This window comes from Musca domestica, unplaced genomic scaffold (genome assembly GCF_030504385.1).
Source record: "Musca domestica strain aabys unplaced genomic scaffold, Musca_domestica.polishedcontigs.V.1.1 61, whole genome shotgun sequence".
NCBI classification, from domain to species: Eukaryota; Metazoa; Arthropoda; class Insecta; order Diptera; family Muscidae; genus Musca; species Musca domestica.
The window spans coordinates 3,547,460-3,571,338 of record NW_026712367.1 but is presented as its reverse complement, the minus strand read 5'-3'; the positions used below and the strand labels follow the sequence as shown (position 1 = coordinate 3,571,338).

The window sequence follows — 23,879 nt, the reverse complement described above, 5'->3', positions numbered from 1 at the left end:
GGATATTTTTCAAGAAGTGGATTTTTTACAATCTTTATAAGGACTTCTAACTATTCAAGATCCTTAACGGGACTGGTTTAAAATAATTTTCTAACTTTTTTTATTAAAAAAAATAAAACTATCCTTAATATCTATTGAATAATCATGCTTACTTGCTCATTGAGATTTTCGCACACCTCCAAACTTAGGCCATTCATTTTGTTGTGATGATTGTTGTTGTTATTTTCCGATTTCTCTTCGTAATCACAAATCAATTTATTTTTAAAATTCTTTAGATTTTCCAATTTAAAGCCGTTGGTATTGGTGTTGTTGGTTTTGTTGTTACTTTTGTTTGTCAAACTTTCTAAATTTATTAATTTATTGTTGTTGTTATTGTTATTATTGTATTCGGCATCCACCAATTTATTATCGATGAAAATCAATGAATTCGGTCCCGAATTCGATGGCACAATATCTTCAAAATCCGCCGGATTTAAACTCAAAAATGTCTCTTGATCGATCAGGATGGGCTGTTTGCCATAATCCGTTTCGTAGCCACTGCAGCCCAGCGAATAGGCCGAATTGGTCATAGACTGGGACGAGTAGGGACTGTACTGCTGATGGGGGTTGTTGTGATTGTGGGGTGCATTAAAGTTAAGATTTAAATCCTCGAGACTCTCCGTCGACTGTTTGTGGGGCGAGGATTTGTCACCAAAGGTCAGGATATTATTGTTGAGCGATGATTTTTGTGATTTATTGATGGCTGTTATTGCTCTTGGTCCGACAAACTCAAACTGGCCGGCCCACATATCATAGGCCAAATCAATGCTATCTGGTTGGCTGGCGGGTTGACTTGATGACATGATTTGTTGTGGAGAGTTGTTTGTGAGTATTTTTTTTTGGTGGTTGTGGTGTAGGTTGTTTTAGTTTTGTAGATAGGACTTTGTAGGATTATTTCTTTTGTAAGGCACTAATTTTCGTATTTTTAAGGAAGACTTTTTTATGATTTTTTTGGTATTTTTCTTTGTGTGGTTTATCAAAGTTTTCAGAAATTTTTACATGATTTAATTTTTTTGTGAGAGAAAAAAATTGTTCAGATATCTGTATAGGAAATTTTATTAAATTAAATATATAGCACTTTTGTTTTTCAGAATCACAGATAAATTGTCATATGCGGCGAGGTTTAATAGCAGCTGTTGTGGTGATTTATTGAATGTTTAAATATTTTCAATTATATATATTCTATTTATTTTTATAACTACTTATTTCTCACTTAATCTTTATTTAATTTATTTTTTAATTATTTAAATATTGATCGCCATTCAAAAAAATAAGATTTTTTTGAAATATCGTAAATTGTTAAAGGTGGCAAGTATGTAGTTTTAACTCTTCAACATCTTTTTTCAATGTATTATTTACAATTTCATCATATTTTTCCAAAAAAAATCGAATATCGTAAATTTTATAATTTACGATATTAGAACTTTTTGTCTACAAATAGCACATTTCTTGATTTTGTTACTCTAAACAACTTATTTAAGTGTCTAGGGTAGAAATTCGCAAGGAATTTGTTCGTTTTTCTAATATCGTAAATCTCAAAACACGAAAACACTGCATTTTAAAGTGGAATTTTTCTTACAAATGTACAAAATATTGCTCTATGCAAGCGTTGATTTCTCAAAATTGGTCTGATTTTATGAAATAATATCTAATATCGTAAATATTAAAATGGAATAAGTGATTTTTTCATTTATTTATTTTTTTTTTTTTTTGCTATCGGCCCTCATCCAAAGCCGCTGATTTAAAATAGGCGAGAGAAAAAGGTTATTACTCCCTTAAAAAATTGGATATCTAATGTTTAAACAATTTACGATATTACAAAAAATCGTTTAAAAACAATAATTTAGTATTTTTATGCCCCTAAGCACCGTTTCTTACAGAGTTTTGCGAAAATTCTCAGGTATTTTCATTAAATATCTAATATCGTAAATGCCAAAAATTGATTAAAAAATATATTTTTGAATGAATTTTTCTCAAGAAGTGTACAAATTTTACTAACTTTTAGTACAAACACGAAAATTGAACAAAACTTTTAGTACAAACACGAAAATTGAACAAAAATTTGAACATTCCTTACATGCAATTTAACCAAGTTTGCTTGAAAATCACGTAGAATTTCTAATATCGTAAATAAATATGAAAACCCAAACCAAATTGAACGGAAAAAAATATGAAATATCAACTTTATTGCGAAAGTAGCTTTAAGAATATAATTAAAAGACAATTTTCAATATCAAATATCGTAATATCGTAAATTTTTAAAATTTACGATATAAAAGATGTTTGTATAAAAATTATATTTTGGGGTTTTTATGTCTTTGAACAATTTTTTACAGTGATAATTTCAAAATATCGTCAAATTTCTAATATCGTAATGCATGTAAAAAGGAAATGTTTGATTTTTTTCGATTTTACAGAATAATATGGAAATGCATCATTTATTGCTATAGTTTTGTTAAGAAACTGAACTAAATATCACTTTTTACTATCAAATAAGTAATATCGTAAATTTCAAGTTCTTATGATGGGAGAAATTTTTGTGTAAAATTAATAAATTGTGCATCTTATGGCTTTAAAAAAGTTATTTAGCTAATTTTTACTTGACATTTTTCTCTAAATTTCTAATATCGTAAATGAATATGAAAAGCAAAACTCATTTTAATAGAAAAATTAAGAAATTCACGTATATTGGCAACATATTTCAAAGAAACAGTTTAAAAAGCACTTTCTAATATCAAACACTTAATATCGTAAATTTTGGACATTTACGATAAAAGAGATTTTTGTCAAAAAGTAATAATTTTGGGGTTCCTAAGACTTGGACAGGATTTTTGAAGGATTTTGTTTAAAAATCTTAGTAATTATCTAATATCGTAAATGCCTATGGAATGAAAAGTGCTTGCATTTTTTTCAATTTTACAAAAATAATGTTGAAATACTTCATTTATTGCGAATGTGATGTTAAGAACTGATTAAAAAATTGCTTTTTACAATCAAATATGCGATATCGTAAATCTTAACAACTTACGATATTAAATTTGTTTGACTAAATCAATAATTTCGTGTTCTAATGCCTTTGAACTTTAACTTTATTTATTCGATTTTACTTGAAAATCTCGTCAAATGTCAAATATCGTAAATACATATGGAATGAAAAGTGCTTGCATTTTTTTCAATTTTTAAAAATAATATATATTGCGAATGTGATGTTAAGAACTGATTTAAAAAATGCTTTTTACAATCAAATATGCGATATCGTAAATTTTAACAACTTACGCTAATAAACATTTTTACTCAAAATCAATAATTTGGGGTTTTAATGATTTTTAACAAGTTATTTATGCGATTTTACTTAAAAATCTCGAGAAATATCTAATATCGTAAATGCATATGGAATAGAAAATGCTTGCATTTTTTTCCATTTTACAAAAAAATAATGTTGAAATACTTTATTTATTGCGAATGTGATGTTAAGAACTAATTAAAAAATGTTTTTTACAATCAAATATTCGATATCGTAAATTTTAGAAATTTACGATAATAAACATTTTTACCCAAAATCAATAATTTGGTGTTCTACTGGGTTTCAGCAAGTTATTTAAGCGATTTCGTTTTAAAATTTCTTGAGAAATTTCTAATATCGTAAATGCATGCGAAAAATGAAGTGTTTGATTTATTAAAATATGTTGAAAACCTTCCTTTATTGCGAATATATTCTAAGAAATTGTTCAAAAAATCACTTTTTACAATCAAATATGCGATATCGTAAATTTAAAAAATTTAAATATAGGATATTTTTGCCAAAAACTAATAATTTGGGTTTCTAATGACTTTAAACATGTTATTTACACGATTTTGTAGAAAAAAATACTAATATCGTAAATGCATGTAAATAAAAAAATTTTTCATTTTTTCAGTTTAATAGAAAAAAAATTGAAATACTTAATTTTTGCAAATGTTTCATTAAGATACTGATTCAAATATCATTTTTTACTATCAAATATGCGATATCGTAAATATTAAAAATTTACGATATTAAAAATTCTTGCCTAAAATCAATAATTTGGTGTTCTAATGCCTTTGAAAAAGTTATTTAAGCGATTTTGTTTAAAAATCTCGAGAATTTTCTAATATCGTAAATGAGTGCGAAAAACAAAATTTATTAAATTGTATAGAAAAAATGTTGAAAAACTTTCTTTATTGCGAATAATTTTTAACAAAAACCAATAATTTGGGTTTTTAATAGCATAAAAAATTATTTAAACGATTTTGTTGGAAAGAATCAAATACCGTAAATGCATCTGGAATGGAAAAGGTTTAATTTTTTTCAATTTTGTAGAGAAAATGTTGAAATCGTTTATTTATTGCGAATGTTTCATTAAGATACTGATTCAAAAATCATTTTTTACTATCAAATATGCGATATCGTAAATTTTAAAAAATTTACGATATTTAATATTTTTGCATTAAATCCATAATTTCATATTCTAATGCCTTTGAAAAAGTTATTTAAGCGATTTTCTATACAAATTTATAATATCGCAAATCTATTTTAAGAAGCAAATGTTCGATTTTTTTTATTAAATGAAAAATGTTGAAGTACTTCCTTTATTGCGAACTTTAAGGTCACCTTTAGGTCAATTGCCCTTAAGTTATTTCGTGGCAAAATAATAAACAAAAAACAATTATTTGTTTATACTTTGATGGTCCTACAGTGTTTGCCATCTTTCGTATGGCCATCTTCATGAGTTGCATGCGGTTGATTTTTCCCCCTTTTTATTGTTTATCCAAATTGAATTTTTGGCAAAGATGTTATCATTATATTTTCCATGTGCTTTTATTATTATTTTTTAAACAATTTCCAACTGTGGCCTTAAACACTAAAATTTGAAGCCAAAAAAATCCAGAGGAAGTCATAAACATAAAAAATATTCGATTATGTTCTCTGATTTGTTTATCAAACAATATGGTTCCAAGGCAATTACTTGTATATTATTTTTTTTCTTTTTTGTTTGGATAAAGATCTGGAGTTGAAGATTTACTCCGTTATGGGTGTGAATTCCAGAAAATATTCTGCTCCTCATTTTTTTGCCTTTGAAAATTGGTAATGAAAATAATGCCAGGAGTCGCAATTGAAAGAAGATGACCACGAGAGACAGGAGAGAGGGTATTTCTCACTCTCTTCAATGAGAGCTTAGAAATTTCATATCTTCCTTTTTCTTATAAAACAAAAATACAAAAAATTTTTGCCAAGTGCCATTGCCAAATTTTCAAATTTTCTTCTACCAAAAACCACAACCCTCTCCATTTCTATAATTAATTTTCATTTTTATTTTCTGTTACCCGCTTCTTCAAAATTTTGCATAATTTATGCATGGAGTGAAACTTTTCCAAAGAGGGCCACCACATATTTAATTTTATGCAGTTTTTACATTCAGTTTTCCATTTCCATGAGCATTTAATTAGACGGAAAAAGTAGAAAATTACAGCGAAGCAAATGTGTAATGAAAAATCAAAATCATTAAAACAAAGTCATTTCATCAAATGGAGGGGGTTTTTGCAAAAAGAAAGTAAATTAAAATAGATTTCTTTAACAACAATTGTTTTCAATAATTATTCTCTATATCAATTAAGCATTGCGAAAAAAATAAGTGAAAATGGAAATTTTCCATAAGTGGCCTTTTTGAGGCATGCAAATGTGCTTGCAAAGAGGGCCTTGAACTTGGAGGGGAAAATTTTGAAGATTTTTAAAAAATTTAAATGAGGGAAAAAATGAGTTTCTTTAAAATTTTTTAAGCCTTAGAGGACTAAAAATATATATTTTTTATTAAAAAACAAGAAAAAAAAGCTGTAACTTCGGCCGGACCGAACTCTGAATACCCTCCCCCATTTGGAACGAATTTGGCAAATTTTTTTAAAAAATAAAATTCGTTAAAAATTCTATTAAAATATTAAAAATGCCGAATGTAGCCGTTATATTAGGGTATATGCGACGACGTGCACCTGCATAGGCAACCTTTGTCATAAGCCATTAAAATATTCAAATGCGAAACTTGAAAAAAAAATTCGTGAAGAAGGTATCCAAAATCATCAAAATACCGAATATCGGGAGGTACTGTTATATGAGGGCTATACGAAGCCGTGGAACTGTACAGACAATTTTTTGTCTAAGGCTGTAGTATCCATTACGAACTTCAAATACCAAATTTGAAACAATTCCGGTGAATAATATCGCTAGAATTATCAAAATACTGAATATAGGCAGGTAATGTTTTATGGGGGCTATACGAAGACGTGGACCTGCACAGACAATTTTCTGTCATAGGCTGTAGTATCCATTACGAACTTCAAATACCAAATTTGAAACAGTTCCGGTGAATAATGTCGCAAAAATCACCAAAATACCGAAAATAGGAATGTACTATTATATGGAGGCTATACGAAGACGTAGACCTGCACGGACAATTTTCTGTCATAGGCTGTAGTATTCATTACTACCTTCAAAGACCAAATTTGAAACAACTCCGGTGAATAACGTCGCGAAAATCATCAAAATAACGAATATAGGGAGGTAGCATTATATGTGAGGGCTATACGAAGACGTGGACCTGCAGAGACAATTTTCTGTCATAGGCTGTAGTATCCATTAGGAACTTCAAATACCAAATTTGAAACAATTCCGTTGAATAATGTCGCCAAAATCATCAAAATACCGAAAATGGGGAGGTACTATTATATGGAGGCTATACGAAGACGTGGGCCTGGACAGACAATTTTCCGTCATATGCTGTACTATCCATTACGAACTTCAAATACCAAATTTGAAACAATTCCGGTAAATAATGTCGCTAAAATCATCAAAATACCGAATATCGAGGGGTACCCTTATATGGGGGCTATAGGAAAACGTGGACCACAAGTGGCTATAGTTAGAGCACTGCAGCATTTAAATGTGAATAAATCTTTTGTGACTCGTACCATCGCTCGTTACCGTGATACTGGGAGCGTAGCCCGACGTCAAGAAAGTGGACGGAAGAAAACAGCAACATCAGCAGAAATGCTTCGAAAAGTAAAGAGACAACTTGATCGAAACCCGCGTCGCAGTGGCCGATAAATGGCTCGTGAGCTGAACATATCGCAATATTCCGTTCGGCAAATATTGAAAAATGAGCTCAGGGTAAAGCCATTGAAATTCCACAAAGGGCAAAAACTTACACCGCAACAGAAAGAAAATGGATTCAGAAGAGCTAAAGAGTTGCTGCGCTTGGCCGAAAGTGGTGAACTGCCGAATTTGGTTTGGTGGTCTCCGATGAGAAAACATTCGTTGTCCAGCAGTTTGTAAACAAACAAAATGATCGTGTTTATGTACTTGTCAAAGAGGTCAGCTGAGAATGTGCACCTTCGGTTGGCCACCAGAACTCAAGCGCCGGCCATGGTGATGGTGATGGATCGGCCATAACAGCCGATGGTCGCTCTCTGCTCGAATTAATCGACCATGGCATCAGAATAAATGACGAATATTATGGCGAAAATATTCTGGAGGGTGTATTAAAGCCTTGGGCACGCAAACATTTTGGCCGCAGACCTTGGACATTTCAACAGGATCCAGCATCGCATCGCACACTCAGCACGCGCCACCCAAAAATGGTTATAAAATGAGGTTCCTCTCTTCATTTCCAGCGCACAATGGCCACCAAAATCTCCGGATACCAATCCGTTGGACTATTGTGTCTGGAGTATTTGGGAAAGCAAGGTTGGCACTAAAAATTACCAAAGTGTCGAATACCAGAATAAATACCGAATATTATTGCGAAAATATTCTGGAGGGTGTATTAAAGCCTTGGGCACGCAAACCTTTTTGGCCGCAGACCTTGGACATTCCAACAGGATACAGCATCACATCGCACACTCAGCACGTGCCACCCAAGAATGTTTACAAAATGAGGTTCTTCTGGCTTCATTTCCAGCGCACTATGGCTACGAAATTCTCCGGATACCAATCCGTTGGACTATTGTGTCTGGAGTATTTGGGAAAGCAAGGTTGGCACTAAAAATTACCAAAGTGTCGAATACCAGAATAAATACCGAATATTATTGCGAAAATATTCTGGAGGGTGTATTAAAGCCTTGGGCACACAAACCTTTTTGGCCGCAGACCTTGGACATTCCAACAGGACCCAGCATCGCATCGCACACTCAGCACGTGCCACCAAAGAATGGTTCCAAAATGAGGTTCCTCGCTTCATTTCCAGCACACAATGGCCCCCAAAATCTCCGGATACCAATCTGTTGGACTATTGTGTCTGTAGTATTTTGGAAAGCAAGGTTGGCACTAAAAAATACCTCAAGCAAGCGCTTCGCCGGAAATGGGCCAAAATACCGCAGAGCAGCATTCCGGCAACATGTGACGGTTTGATTGGCCATTTGAAGGCCATAATTTGTGCCAAATCTAAACTTATTCTAAAATTAAATGCTATTTCCGACATTTTTTACTTTCATTCAAAAAAAATTTAAAAAATGTAAAAACTATGGCATTTGACTTTATTGAATTTGTTTTTGTATCTCACCCTGTATGTATCTGGTGGGGTGTAAAATGTATATTTCGAGATGTTACAAAGGGAATGACAATGTTAATATACCCTCCCTCCATACTATGGTGGAGGGTACAAAAACAGACGCTGAGGAAGGGGGTTAAAATGCCCCTTTTATGAGTAGTCAGAGGCTAAACATATCCTGCAAAAACTTCCTTGCCATATTTAAAATAATTTTGGCAGAATTCAAAGATCTCTAGGAAACTAAGAACAATTCAATAAAAACCCATGCAAAGAGGGGGTCTTCGATGATTAATTTTTTTTATCATTTTTTTTATACCCTACAACACTATGTGTTGGGGGTATTATAAGTTTGATTGGGCCAAAAATTATGTAACACCACGAAATATTGATTTCCCACATAGGAAAGTATATATGGATCTTCCTATCTCGCCGAGCTGAGTCGATCTAGCTATGTATGTCCGTCCGTCCGTCTGTCCGTCTGTCCGTCTGTCCGTCTGTCCATGTTAATTTGTAATCACTCTACAGGTCGCAATTATGGTCCGATCTTCACGAAATTTAAAATGGAGGTGGGGCTAGGGTCAGAATAGAACCCTATTTCTTTTGGTGATGATCGCATAATATTTAGGGGTTGAAATGGACCAAAAACTGAAAAAATTCCTGATTTTGCACTTGCTCTACAGGTCGCAATTATAGACCAATCGGCGCGGAATTTCGCATGTAGCTAGAGTTTAGGGCTGGCAAGAAGCCTACCCATTTGGGTGGTCATCGGATAATATTTAGCGGGTAAAATAGACCATATCTTTTTTGTTGAAAAAATTCAAAATTTTTCATTAAACCGCGAATATTTTAAATCCCGGCGAAATCGCAAAGCCATGACAAGGTTACTTCTGATCTTTACATTGATGTTAACATCCAACAAAACGGATATATAGCAAAATATGTGCGATATATATGTTTATCAAAGAAGATATGCTTGAAAAATCTCTTATATGTCGAGAACGGCTGAACTGATTTCGACAGTTCTCATTAATTCGGAATGGCCTCTTCGCAGGAAACATAAAACGTCTAAAAAAATCGCATAAAAATATCTCTCTAAAGATGAAAATATTGATTTTGTAAAATTTTCTCATATTTTTTCAATTTTGTCATATTTTTGGCATATTTTCATTTTGAATTAAACATTTGGTAATATTTCTACAGCTAACAAAACTAAGTAGTTAGGATATCAGGATATCATATACAGATCGCATTTATGGCCCGATCCTTACGAAATTTTGCATGGAGATAAGATGAGGGTCAGAATAAAAGCCTATTCTTTTTGGAGATGATCGCCATATATTTAGGGGTTGAAATGGACCAAAAAACTGCAAAATTGTCAGTAGGTCGTAATTATGGGGGTTACCGGACATTGCAAAAGCCAAGCAGTTTTGGATGGTCATCCAAAAATATTCAATGTGTGAAGGAGTTTGCCAACGTTTATAGACAAAATACGAAAATGTTCATTCCAGTGACTTTTTGGAGAATTCACAAATACAGGAAAGAAGCACTTCTCACTATTTCGTTGAAGAATATATTCAAATGTCTGTATCTCATATAGATGCGTTTCAGTCAAAAAGCAATAATAAATGTTAATCTTTTGCCACTTCTTAGAGATTATAGGTCTTTGGGAAATATTGGTTCCAGATCTAGGAAGACCATTTACGTGCAACATCTTCCAATAAATTGGAAATGAGCAAATTTGTTTAAGTTGCTATTATTCCAAAATTAGAGAACGAAACCTGATGGTTTTCTTTTATTATTTGTCACAATATCTTGTGGAATTTTTTCGAGTATGTCGCCTATATTAACTGTATCGTTTATTATAGTGTTGTAGGGTATTCAACGGTCGGCCCCGCTCGACTGTAGCCTTTGCTTACTTGTTTTTTGTTTAATGTTGACCTTGAAAAAAATTGCCAAATATTCTATTTTTTTTTATAATTTTTCAAAACAAAATTATGTCATTTTTTCACTGCCACATTTTGTCATCATCGTTTTTGATGAGTTATGCCCAACGAAAAAAAACGGAATGCATCACTTAAATTGATGAGTCAAAACATAATTTTTTTATTTCTCTTTTTTTCGGCGAAAAATAGCCTTTGAAATAATTAGAAAAATAGTCATAAATAAATAAATTTATTTGGCTCAACAGATGTTGGCGAACGGCGAATGTAAATTGAAATTATGAATGCCGCAGATTTCAAGGGGACCGCTATGTTTTTTTTTTTTTTCTTTACAAAATTTAACTCTTCAACGGCCAGTCATCCCGTCGTCTTGGCATCATGTGTCGCCTATGGTCCCCCATACATTCTTTCCACTTGTGGAAGCCATAATAATAGATGGTGATGGTACAATTCGAATAGAATGGATTGCCATTTACGTTATGAATCAGTTTTTTGTTTTGTTTTTCACTTCTTTATTCTTTCGAAATTGACGCACATCCTCAATTCATATTCTATAGTAGGAATGAAAGAAAGAAAAGTGACTCTTTCACTATACTAGAGGAGAATGGAAATAAAATGGGTAGCAGACCATATTCAAATACAGAGGAAAAACAACAACAACAAAAGCAAAAACAATAATATGAAATATGAAAACCCTCATCACTTATGAAGACAAGTGAGATGGGGGCACACGATGCCGCTACATTCATTGGGGGGACCATTGCAAATACAGACCCACACACACACGCATACATAAACAATAAATGCTGGCTGGCTGACTGGCTCACTGGGAAGCCAAGGCAGCTGTTACCAGCTCTACATGTCGAGTGGTCATTTATTTTAATTAATTTCAATTAGTTGTTCGGCTGCATAAGAATTAAACGTATATTCTGAATCATTCAGAGAACAAAAATTCCACAGAAAAATTGGCAAATATTGCCTTGAAAAAAAATGCAAAACCCATACAAAATTTTTAATATCGTAAAAATTTCGGCAACAAAAAAATCAGTTTTTGGGGGAATTTATTGAACATTTACGAATCTTAGAAAATGAGTAAAAATTTACAATTATATTCATTATAACATTTGCTACCTTTTCTTTAAGCTGTAGATTATATATCGTAATATCGTAAATTTTCTGGAAGAAATACAATTAATTTCAAGGCAAAATAGTCTTATTTCATTTTCATGTTCTTCACGAAACACGTTGGATGGAAAAAATGCATAAAACCCATACAAAATTTTTAATATCGTAAAAATTTCTGCAATAAAAAAATCAATTTTTTAAACATAATTCATATTTGCAGCTTGTCTGAAATGTTTTCCCGTTGGAAATGTATCAATTTTGCAATATCGTAATACTATAAAATCCTTGAAATTTCTTATATCGTAAATTTTTTGAACGAAAAAATTCAGATTATAATGGAATTCATATTTGCATCTTGTCAGAAATGTTTTCGCAATGAAATTAGTCCACTTTAGAAATATCATAAAATTTACGATATTAGAAGTTTAGTAACAAAAATTGTTATTTTATTAATTATTACATTTACAAATCATATTTCATTTTCATGTTCTTTACAAAACACGTTGGGTGAAAGAAAATGCAAAACCTATACAAAATTTTTAATATCGTAAAAATTTCTGCAATAAAAAAATCCACTTTTTAAACAGAATTCATATTTGCAGCTTGTCTGAAAGGTTTTCCCATTGGAAATGTGTCAATTTTGCAATATCGTAATACTAAAAAATCCTTGAAATTTCTTATATCGTAAATTTTTTTGAACGAAAAAATTCAAATTGCAACGGAGTTCATATTTGCAGCTTGCCTAAAATGTTTTCGCAATGAAATTAATCCAATTTAGAAATATCGTAAAATTTACGATATTACAAATTTGGTAACAAAAATTGTTATTTTATTAATTATTACATTAACAAACTTATTTCATTTCCATGTTCTTCAAGAAACACGTTGTGGTGAACAAAAAAATGCAAAATCCATTCAAAATTTCTAATATCGTAAACAATTTCGTCAACAAAAAAATTAATTTTTAGGGGAATTAATATGTATGGCTTGTGCAATGTGTTTCCCCATTGAATATTTACGAATTTTGCGATATCGTAAAATTATAAAACTCTTGAAATTTCTTATATCGTAAATTTTTTGGTAAGAAAAAAATTGTTTTCAGCAAATTCATATTTACGGCTTGTCTAAAATCCCAATTTTTTGACATTTGTTTAATATCGTAACATTTACGATATAAGAAAATGAGTAAAAATTTACAACTATATCCATTATAACATTTGCTACCCTTTCCTTTATCTTTTATCTTTTTTTTATTATTATTACATACATTTTGCAATATCGTAACACTTAAAATTTCTTATATCGTAAAATTTTCGGTAACAAAAGAAAAGTTTTCAAAGGAAATTTATATTTACAACTTGTCTAAAATGTTTTGCATTGAAAATATGCAACATTTTTTAATATCGTAAAATTTACGATATTAAAAAGTCACTACAAAAATTATAAATATATCCATTATAACTTTTGCTGCTCTTTCTTTTAGCTGTAGAGTTTTTTTTTTCATTATTATTACATACATTTTGTAATATCGTAACAGCTAAATTTTCTTATACCGTAAATTTTTTGGTAACAAAAAATCGACATTCAAAGGGAATTTATATTTGCAACTTATCTTCAATGTTTTCCCATTGAAAACATGAAAAGTTTGTAATATCGTAAAATTTACGATATTTATAATGTGGTTAAAATTTGTTATTTTATTAATTTTAAGATTTGCTTCCCCTTCCTTAAGTTGTAGAACACATTTGTCAATTACTAAACCAAACATTTTGTAATATCGTAACATTTACGGAATTAAAAAAATGGTTAAAAATCACATTTTTTATTATTTAACCAAATTGTGATGATGTCTCACAACTTTGAAATAGAAATTTTCACAAAAAAATTATATCGTCTATATAACAATATAAAAAAATTTGCATATTTTCATAAGAAAAACCTTTTTGAACAGCAATTCTAATATCGTAAATCTTATCGATACGCAATTGTAGGTAATTTCTGTGAAAATTGTACAAGTCTGTTATCCAAATTTATTCAAATATCATTTCATAAACTTTTGTTCACAAAAATTACTTGATGAACGCATAAAATTTAATATCTGAAATTTACGATATTACAATTTTTTGTTATATTCACAACTATTTAACAAGAAAATACTAGAATACCTTCTGTATGTATAATTAAGCCACCAAATTCTGAAATTTGATCCTTATTCCTAATATCGTAAATTTACGATATTAGATTTTTATTACAAAATATACTTATTTTTCATTCATATTCAATAAATAACCTTCTGGTTGATAAAACTTGCATGTATTAGTTGATGGACGCCTAAAATTGCAATTTAAAAATTACGATATTACATTTTTGTTGGAAAAAATTGAGTTGGCGTACAAAATCTTTAGAATATCTTTTATATTGATGATTGAGCCATGAAATACTTCATTTGAACAAAAATTTATTATATCGTAAATTTACGATATTTGATTTTTTTTTTTTTTTTTTTGAAGAAAATCTAAAGTTTTTCAACAAAACTCAATAAAAACCGTCTATTTGATGAAATTTGTTCACATTTCATGTCTTAACATTTACGATATTACAAATTTACTGAGAAAAAATCGGTTTGTAGCTGAATATTTGAAACATTTTGGAAACCCGTTTCTTTGAAATTTACTGGAGTGTCCTAAAATGTAATTTGGTGCCAAAAATTGCATAATTTGATCCATAATTCTAATATCGTAAACGTACGATATTGGGTTTTTTGGATAATTATATTTGTTTTTCAATAAAACTCAATATAAAATAGATTATTTTATGTAATTTAGTTGTTTTTCACGATATATTATTTACGATATTACAAATTTCCAAGGAAATAATACTTTTAATGAATTGTAATAGATGGTATTTTCATTTAAATTTCTTGCAATGCGTTTACTACTGAATTTTGAGCCATAAATAACTTTTTTTGTACCAAAATTCTAATATCGAATTTTTTGGGAAAAATATATTTCATTTTCAATAAAACTCAAAATGCATTGTCTTATAACATGAAATTTGTTTGTTTTTCGTGATATACCATTTACGATATTACAAATCTATGGAGAAAATTTTCACTTGTCTTACACAATTTTGAAAAATTATGTAACAAAAATCAATGTCCCGTAAAAACATATATTATGGCTTTTTTTTTACTTGTCAACAAAACTCAATATAAAATAGATTATTTTATGTAATTTAGTTGTTTTTCACGACATATCATTTACGATATTATAAATTTCGAAGGAAAGAATACTTTTAATGAGTTGTAATAGATTGTATTTTCATTTAAATCCCTTGCAATGCCATTACTAGCGAATTTTGAGCCATAATTTACTTTTTTCGTACCAAAATTCTAATATCGTAAATTTACGATATTCGAATTTTTTGGGAAAAATATATTTCATTTTCAATAAAACTCAAAATGCATTGGATTAGAACATGAAATTTGATTGTTTTTCGTGATATACCATTTACGATATTACAAATCTAGAGAAATATTCACTTTTCTTACACAATTTTGAAAAATTATGTAACAGAAATCAATGCCCCGTAAAAAACATTTTTTTTAAATTATATTTATTTTTCAATAAAACTCACTATACAATAGATTATTTTATGTAATTTAGACGTTTTTCGCGATATTTAATTTACGATATTATAAATTTCCAAGGAAAAAATACTTTTAATGGATTGTAATAGATTGTATTTTCATTTAAATTCATTGCAATGCCCTTACTAGCGAATTTTGAGCCATAATTTACTTTTTTTGTACCAAAATTCTAATATCGTAAATTTACGATATTCGAATTTTTGTCGAAAAATATATTTCATTTTCAATAAAACTTAAAATGCATTGGGTTAGAACACGGCATTTGATTGTTTTTCGTGATATACCATTTACGATATTACAAATCTATGCGAAAATGTTTACTTTTCTTACACGATTTTGAAAAATTATGTAAAAAAAATCAATGCCCCGTAAAAACATATATTTTGGGGATTTTTTTTTTTTTTTTTTTTTTTGAAAAATTATATTTATTTTTCAATAAAACTCAATATAAAATAGATTATTTTATGTAATTAAGTTGGTTTTCACGACATATCATTTACGATATTATAAATTTCTTAGGAAAGAATACTTTTAAAGAATTGTTATAGATTTTTTCATTTAAACTCCTTGCAATGCCTTTACTAGTGAATTAAGTTACTTTTTTGGACCAAAATTCTAATATCGTAAATTTACGATATTCGATTTTTTTGAAAAAATATATTTCGTTTTCAATAAAACGCAAAATGCATTGGATTAGAAAATGAAATTTGATTGTTTTTCGTAATATACCATTTACGATATTACAAATCTAACGAGAAATGTTCACTTTTCTTACAAAATTTGGAAAAATTATGTAAGAAAATCAATGCCCCGTAAAAAACATATATTTTTGTAAGGAAGAAAAGCATGCTATTTTATGGCACTTTCATTTAATTTTCTTTTGCAATTTTTCCAAAAAAAAAGAAACATCCTGTTTGAATTATTACCGCATATTTTCCGACTGCCATTTTAGGAGTGGGGAGAGAGAGAGGGATGGTAGATAATTTTCATGGTAAATATTAGTTTATGATACCCTTATTTTGATTGGCTCAAATAAAATTCCATAGCTCCCCACGAAATGCATGCTGGAGTTATGTGCCTGTGGGAAAATACGGCTTCATTTGGAAGTTCATAGCTTGCTCGGTCGGGCATTATAATTGGTGTATTACGATATTATCTTGAAAACGAAAAAAAAAAACAATTTCACCACAATGCAGTGAGACTAATAAACCCACTGCAGCGACGACATTCATCCACGGTGTAAACCTCTAAACGGCCTTCAATTATTAAATGTTTAACCAATCACTTAACAGTTTTCCATGCCATCATCATCATCATCATCGCTGCCAATTATAATTATGTGTTTGTTGTTGTTGTTTTGCCACTATTATGAAAGTGTGTTTGTGGCCTTTTGCCTTTCTTTTGCTGCCAAGCGGGAGGAAGTTATGGTTTCTAAGCCAACAATCATCACCTCTCCACCATTATAATTGTGATGATGCCTCTATATACGGTTGGGAGGGGGGTCGGTATTTCTGTCATTGATAATTATGACCATATTTATTTGTTGCGAAGAAAAAATATTTTCCAAAAACAAATACCTCCATGACAACACACAATTATTGCAACGTGATCTCGACCTACAACTTTCACTTGCATCAAATGCAAACCATCATCGGCAGCCAGGGAATATATAGCCGCGGGAAGAGGAGGGTACACTTAGACAACATTCACATACCAAATTGGTTTGCTGATTTATTTGTTGCAGCAAGTTTCCTGTGATTGTGGATTGTCTCTCTTTGTCGTCTCGAAAATTTCTTGACTCTCGGCCTGGCTGCCTGGCATTTTGGCAAAGATAACTGGCGTCCATTTGGCTAGTTAAAATATGCTGTAACTTGTTTCAATTGTCAAGTGTAGTGCACTGCTGGCCATAGCTAGTCTTGGACATATTCGAAATTCCTAAAATTTTTCAACGTCTTAGGCTCAGCGTCTGTTTTCGGTTTTCGTAACAATTCGCCAGGGGATTAGTTACAGATTTTTTGTTATGGCAAATTTAAGTCTCCTTGTGGGTTCAACCACAAGGCAAACATAAATTATAATTAACCTCTCTCTCCCCCCTCTCTCTCTCCCCCTCTCTCTCTCTCTCACTCTCTCTCTCTTTTGGACCACTTTATCAAAGTTATCCATATCCAGTTAGTTGGTGTGTCTCTCTCTCTCCCTCCCTCCCACCATTTGTCTCTGTGTGAAGTCATTTCTTTGTTAATTGCAGAACTAAAACCGCCTACAAAGATTTGCAGATAATGGCCAACACGAATTGCCACCGAAGTAAATCAGCTTAAGTCCTAAGTTTTGTATTTAGGCGACCAAGCCAATGAGAGAGGGGGGTCATTGTGAATGGAGAGTGAGTTAGAGGTTTTATTTTCCGCATTTTGATTTATTAAATAATGAGATCATGATTGACGTATTTGCTAAAGCTAATTATTTTATTATAAAAAAAATTATTTGAAGTTATTAAGAATTAAAATGAAGAAAATTTTGATTTTCAAAAAATAATATTTAAAAAATTAAAATTTCATTAAATATGTTTATAAAAAAATGGATTTTTGGTTATAAAAATTTGTGGGGGAGGTACCAGAAGGAGTGGTTCGACCTTTACTATCTTCACAACTTATGTTGCTTTGGCAAAAATATTGAGAAATGTGAAATTTAGAGAGAATTGAATGCTTATTACGCATTTTATGAGCATTTTTGTTAATCAAAATTTTAACCCATTTGTGGGAGAGGTACCAGAAGTAGTGGAGCGATATCTACCATCTTCTCAACTTATCTTGCTTTGGCAAAAATATTGTGAAAGGAGAAATTTAGAGAGAATTGAATGTTTATCTAGCATTTTATGAGCATTTTTGTTAATCAAAATTTTAACCCCTTTGTGGGGGACGTACCAGAAGGAGTGGAGCGATATCTACTATCTTCTCAGAAGATCTTGTGTCAATGGAAATATTGAGATGTGAGAAATTTCAAAAGAATTGGATGCCTTTTTCGCGTTTTATGGAAGTTATAATTATTCAAAACTTTGACCCCTTTGTGGGGGAGGTACCAGAAGAAGTGGGCCAATATCTACCATCTTCACACCAGATTTTGTGTTGATAGAAATATAGAGACGCGACGATTGTGAAAGTGAACGGATGCATATTTCGCGTTTTATGGGCTGCCTGGATATTCGAAATTTTGACCCCTTTGTGGGAGAGGTACCAGAAGGAGTGGCCCGTTCCATTCGCTCTTCATACCAGATCTTGCGTAGCTAGAAATGTTGCGATATACGAAATTCGAATACTATCGCACTCTTATTTCACATTTTATTATAGGTATAATTTTTCAAAATTTTGACCCCTTTGTGGGGGAGGTACCAGAAGGAATGGTCCGATATCTACCATCTTCACACCGGATTGTGTGTTAATAGAAATATTTCGATGTTCAAAATTTGAAGCGAATCGGATGCTTATTGCGCATTGTATGGGAGTTATATCTATACAAAATTTTGACCCCTTTGTAGGTGAGGTACCAGAAGGAGGGTGCCGATATCTACCATCTTCGCATCAGATCTTGTCTTAATAAAAATATTAGAATGTGTGAAATTTGAAAAGAATCTGATGCTTTTTTTGCATTTTATGGGAGTTATAATTATTCAAAATTTTGACCCCGTTGTGTGGGAGGTACCAGAGGGAGCGGACCGATATCTACCATATTTACACCAGGTCTTGTATTAGTTAAAATATTGAAATGTGTGAAATTTGAAGAGAATCGTAAGCATATTTCGCATGTTATAAGTCTTACAATTATTCAAAAATTTTGACCCGTTGTGGGGGAGGTACCAGAAGGAATGGTCCGATATTTACCATATTTACCCAAAATCTTGAGTTTATAAAAATATTGGGATGTGTGTCAAATGAAAGGAATAGAATGCTCATATCGCATGTCATGAGTACTGCAATTATTCAAAAATTTTGACCCGTTGTGGGGGAGGTACCTGAAGGTGTGGGTCGATATACACTATCTTCACATCAGATATTTTGTTAGTAAAAATATTGGGATGTGTCTAATTTGAAGAGAATACGATGCTCACATCGCATGTTTTGAGTCCTGCAATTATTCAAAAATTTTGACCCGTTGTGGGGGAAGTACCAGGAGGGATAGTCTGATATATTTCACCTTCACGCCACACATTGCCTTAATATAAATATTGGGATGTGTAAAATTTGAAGGGAATCGGTTGCTTATTCCGCATGTTTTCAGTGTTACAATTATTCAAAAATTTCGACCAGTTGTGGGGGAGGTAGCAGAAGGGGTGGTCCGATATCTACCATCTTCATACCAGATCTTGTGTTGATAGAAATATTGAAATGTGTGAAGTTTCAAAAGAATTGCATGGTTATTTCGCATTTTATGAGTTTAACATTTATTCAAAATTTTTGACCCGTTGTGGGGAAGGTAACGGAAGGGGTGGATATATATACTCCATCTTCACAAAAGATCTTTTTTTAGTTGAAATACTGGCGTGTGTGAAGTTTGGAATGAATCGAATGCTTATTTCTCATTCTATGAGCGTATTGGTTATTCAAAATTTTGACCCCTTTGTGGGGTCCCACCACACCTAGGACTATTAAAAATTTTGAAGTTTGTAAATTTTACACAAAATTAGATGATCTCTTCGTGTTCTGTAAGGGAAATTATTTTCCGTGAATATTTCGACCTTTAGTCGACCTTTAGGTGGTACCAAAAGGTGAGGACCGATATTGCCCATCTCCGAACTGGATCTAAATTTCATAATAATATTACGATGTACCAAGTTTGAACCAAATCGGATAGTCCCACCGATAGTTATCGTACGCACCAGCCATACAGACAGACGGGCGTACGAAGGGACGGACACCTTTAGATCAACTCCAAATGTCCTGAAACGGATTTGGTACAAAGAGACCCAGGGTCTAAAACCATTTTTTCGATGAGACACATTTTCGGGATATCAAATGATATATCCCCTTCATGTAGCCTTATGGCTACATAATATTTTTATTTTTTTAATTTTTAACTTATTTTTTTTATTTATTTTTTTTTTTTATTATTTATCTGTTTTTTCTTTTTTTTTTTTTTTTTGAAATATAATCGCCATCATAAGTAGCCATGAAAATATTGCGCATGATTACCCCGGTTACCGATAATTTAACAAAATAATGCTTTCATAAAATGTGGAATAATTTGAAGAAAAAAAAATTATGTTTTCTTCTCAGATTTGGTCAAGACTGCCCGCCATTGTTTAATAATTTGCAAATGGAGAGGGGTTTGCTTTGGTCATCTTCAATCTCTGTAACTATTTTTGTTTTTCTTTTCTGTAACTATTTTTTTTTTATTTTTTATAGTTCCTCGCGAAAAACTTAACGAAGCGTGGCTTGGGGTTTTATTTTCCGTGGCAAGATATTAGATGTTCAGGTTTACCTTGCCAGGCAGCAACAATTAACAATTGAGCTTGGGTTTTTCGTTTAGACTTGGTTTTTACGAGTTTCTTGGGAGAAGAGGAGGAGAGAGGGAGGAAGGAGGCATAGGGAGTAGGGTACTACTTCGCTTGCCCGCCTTCTAGATTGTCATATCGGTCTATTGTTCTTTGGCCAGCCAACAGAGAATCCAATTCCAGCTGTTCGTGTTTAGGGGTTCTAGTTGCCAAGTTTTTTCTCCTTTACCAGCCATGATTTTCCTGGAGTTTTCTTTAGAGGCGTTTTTTTTGTTTTTCGTTTTAACAAAGGCCCAAAACTTGAAATTTAATTCCAGTCTTTTCGCATCTCTCTCCTCCCCCTTCCTCCTCCTGGCTTTGCTTGCAGTTTGCAAAACAAAAAATCCAGATGAGGGAAAAAACATAATTTAACGCTTCATGGCAAACATGGCTGCAGATATTTTTTTTAAAGCAACTAGCCACAGAATTATTTTTTTAAATTAAAAATAGCAAAGGAAAAAATATTTTTTCGTGTTCTACTCGCTTACAATGCAACATATAATTTTATTATTAAAAGAAAAACATGGCAAGCGAACATGAGGCAAAAGATTGCATTTTTAGAAGTAAGGCAAAGAAAACTGAATTTTTTTAAGAATCTTTTTTTTATTAATTTTCGTTTCGTTCTTTCTTCTTGCCTTGCAGCAAAGGCGGAAGTGTTGTTTTTTAGGGTTTTTTGTTTTTCTTCGCTTTATTTTGTGGCCCTGGTGTTGCATTGTAATTAGATGTTTATGAATGATGTGCCAGCCAGCCAACCAACAAACCTGCCAAGGTAATGTTGCTGCTGCCTGTCGCCACCTCCCCCTCACCTTCATTACCTTTGCTTTATGGTCACGTGTAACTGCAATAAACTAAGTTTCCATGGTGTTGTGTGTTTTTCAATTTTCTTTTAGAATTCATAAACTAGGCATTTCCTGCTCTCCACTGGCTGTGAGACTGGCTATTAAATTTCAATAAAAATGAAAATAAACTAAACCGATGCACCTTAATGGCCGACCCAATAATTCAAAAATGTTAGAGGAAAGGCACGTTCCAAAGATAATTAAAGTCTGAGAACATAATATTTAATAGCGGATATTCAAAAAAAGGATGGAGTTAGAAAAAAAAAAAAAATATATATATATATATATATATATATATATATATATATAGAGAGAGAGAGAGGGAGAGGAAACCAATGGTATAAAAATATACAAAAATTATGTCGTTTTTTTTTAAAAAAATGTCGGATTTTTCTAAAGAAGATCGCCGATATCTACTACCTTCAGATTCCAGATCTTGAGTTTGTAAAAATATTAGATCATCTGAAATTGGAAGAGACTCGGACGCTAATTTTGGAATTTATGACCATTGCAATTCTTTAAAAAATGTTACCCTTTTGTGGGGGAGGTATCAGAAGGAGTGGGCCGATATCTACCATCTTCACAACAGGTTTAGTATTGAGATGTCTGAAGTTTAGAGAGAATCGGAAGCCTATATCGCATTTTATGAGCCCTTTGGTTATTCAAAATGTTGACCCCTTTGTGGGGAAGGTACCTGAAGGGGTGGGCCGATATCTGTCATATTCACAACAAGCCTAGTGTCAGTAAAAATATTGGGATGTGCGGAGTTTCGAAGGGATCGAAGACTTTTCCCTCATTTGATGAGAGTTATAATTATTTAAAAAATTAACCCGTCGTGGGTGAGGTACCAGAAGGAGTGCGCCGATGTATCCCATCTTCACACCAGATCTTACATTTGTAAAAATATTGGAATGTGTGAAATTTGAAGAGAATCGTATGTCCAATTCGCATTTTATAAGCGTTTCTGTTTCTCAAAATTTTGACCGCTTTGTGGGAGAGGTACCAAAAGCAGTGGGCCGATGTACCCCATCTTTACAACAGATCTTATGTTTGTAAAAATATTGGAATATGTGAAATTTGAAGAGAATCGCATGTCTATTTCGCATTTTATAGGCGTTTCTGTTATTCAAAATGTTGACCGCTTTGTGGGGGAGGTACCAGAAGGAGTGGGTCGATGTAGCCCATCTTCACAACAGATCTTATGTTGATTGAAATATAGGGAATTGTGAAATTTGAAGAGAATCTGATGCTTATATGGCATTTTATAGGCACTTCTGTTTTTCAAAATTTTGACCACTTTGTGGGGGAGGTACCAGAAGGATCGGGCCGATGTATCCCATCTTTACACCAGATCTTATGTTTATAGAAATATGAGGAAATGTGAAATTTGAAAATAATTTTATGCTTATTTGGCATGTTATGCGTGTTACATTTATTCAAAAAAATTGACCCGTTGTGGGGGAGGTACCAAAAGGGGTGGGCCGATATCTTTCATCTTTGCACCAGATCATGAGTTACTAAAAATATTGGACTATGTGAAATTTGAAGAGAATCGGATGCTTAAATCACATATTATAGGCGCTTCTGTTTTTCAAAATTTTGACCCCTTTGTGGGGGAGGTACCAGAAGGAGTGCCGGCCGATGTATCCCATCTTTACACCAAATCTTATGTTTATGGAAATATAGGGAAATGTGAAATTTGGAAATAATCTGATGCTTAATTGGCATGTTATGGGTGTTACATTTATTCTAAAAAATTGACCCGTTGTAGGGGAGGTACCAGAAGCAGTGGTCCGATATCTACCATCTTTGCAGAATATGCTGTATTTGTAGAAATATTGTGATATGTAAAATTTAAAGAAAATTGGATGTTTATTTAGCATTTTATGAGCGTTTTTATTATTCAAAAATTTGGCTCCTTTGTGGGGGAGGTACCAGAAAGAGTGGTCCTATATACTCCATTTCCACATCAGATATTGTGTCGATAGAAATATTAAGATGTGCCAAGTATGAAAATAATCGGATTCATATTTCGCAATTTATTAGCGTTTTTATTATTCAAAATTTTAGCCCCTTTGTGGGGGAGGTAGCAGAAGGAGTGGGCTGATATATCCCATCTTCACACTAATTCTTGGGGTAATGAAAATATTGAGATGTATAAAACTTTAAGAGAACTCGCGTAACATAAGAGATAAAAAATCTCTTATGTTA

The 23,879-nt window shown here is 31.9% G+C and overlaps 1 protein-coding gene across 6 annotated transcripts in view; it reads right to left on the bottom strand.

Annotated features, from left to right (window-relative positions):
* Nucleotides 1-23,879, bottom strand: part of LOC101892531 (rab11 family-interacting protein 3) — a 192,724-nt gene that overhangs the window by 30,633 nt on the left and 138,212 nt on the right. For 3 of the 6 annotated variants that reach the window (XM_059129488.1, XM_059129489.1, XM_059129487.1), the window contains exon 2: nucleotides 153-1,080. The exons of the other annotated variants lie outside the window; for them this stretch is intronic. In XM_059129488.1, coding sequence (XP_058985471.1) covers nucleotides 153-842 — 690 coding nt within the window. In that variant the 5' untranslated portion in view covers nucleotides 843-1,080. The remainder of the gene's footprint in view (nucleotides 1-152; nucleotides 1,081-23,879) is intronic. 6 annotated transcript variants of the gene reach the window in all.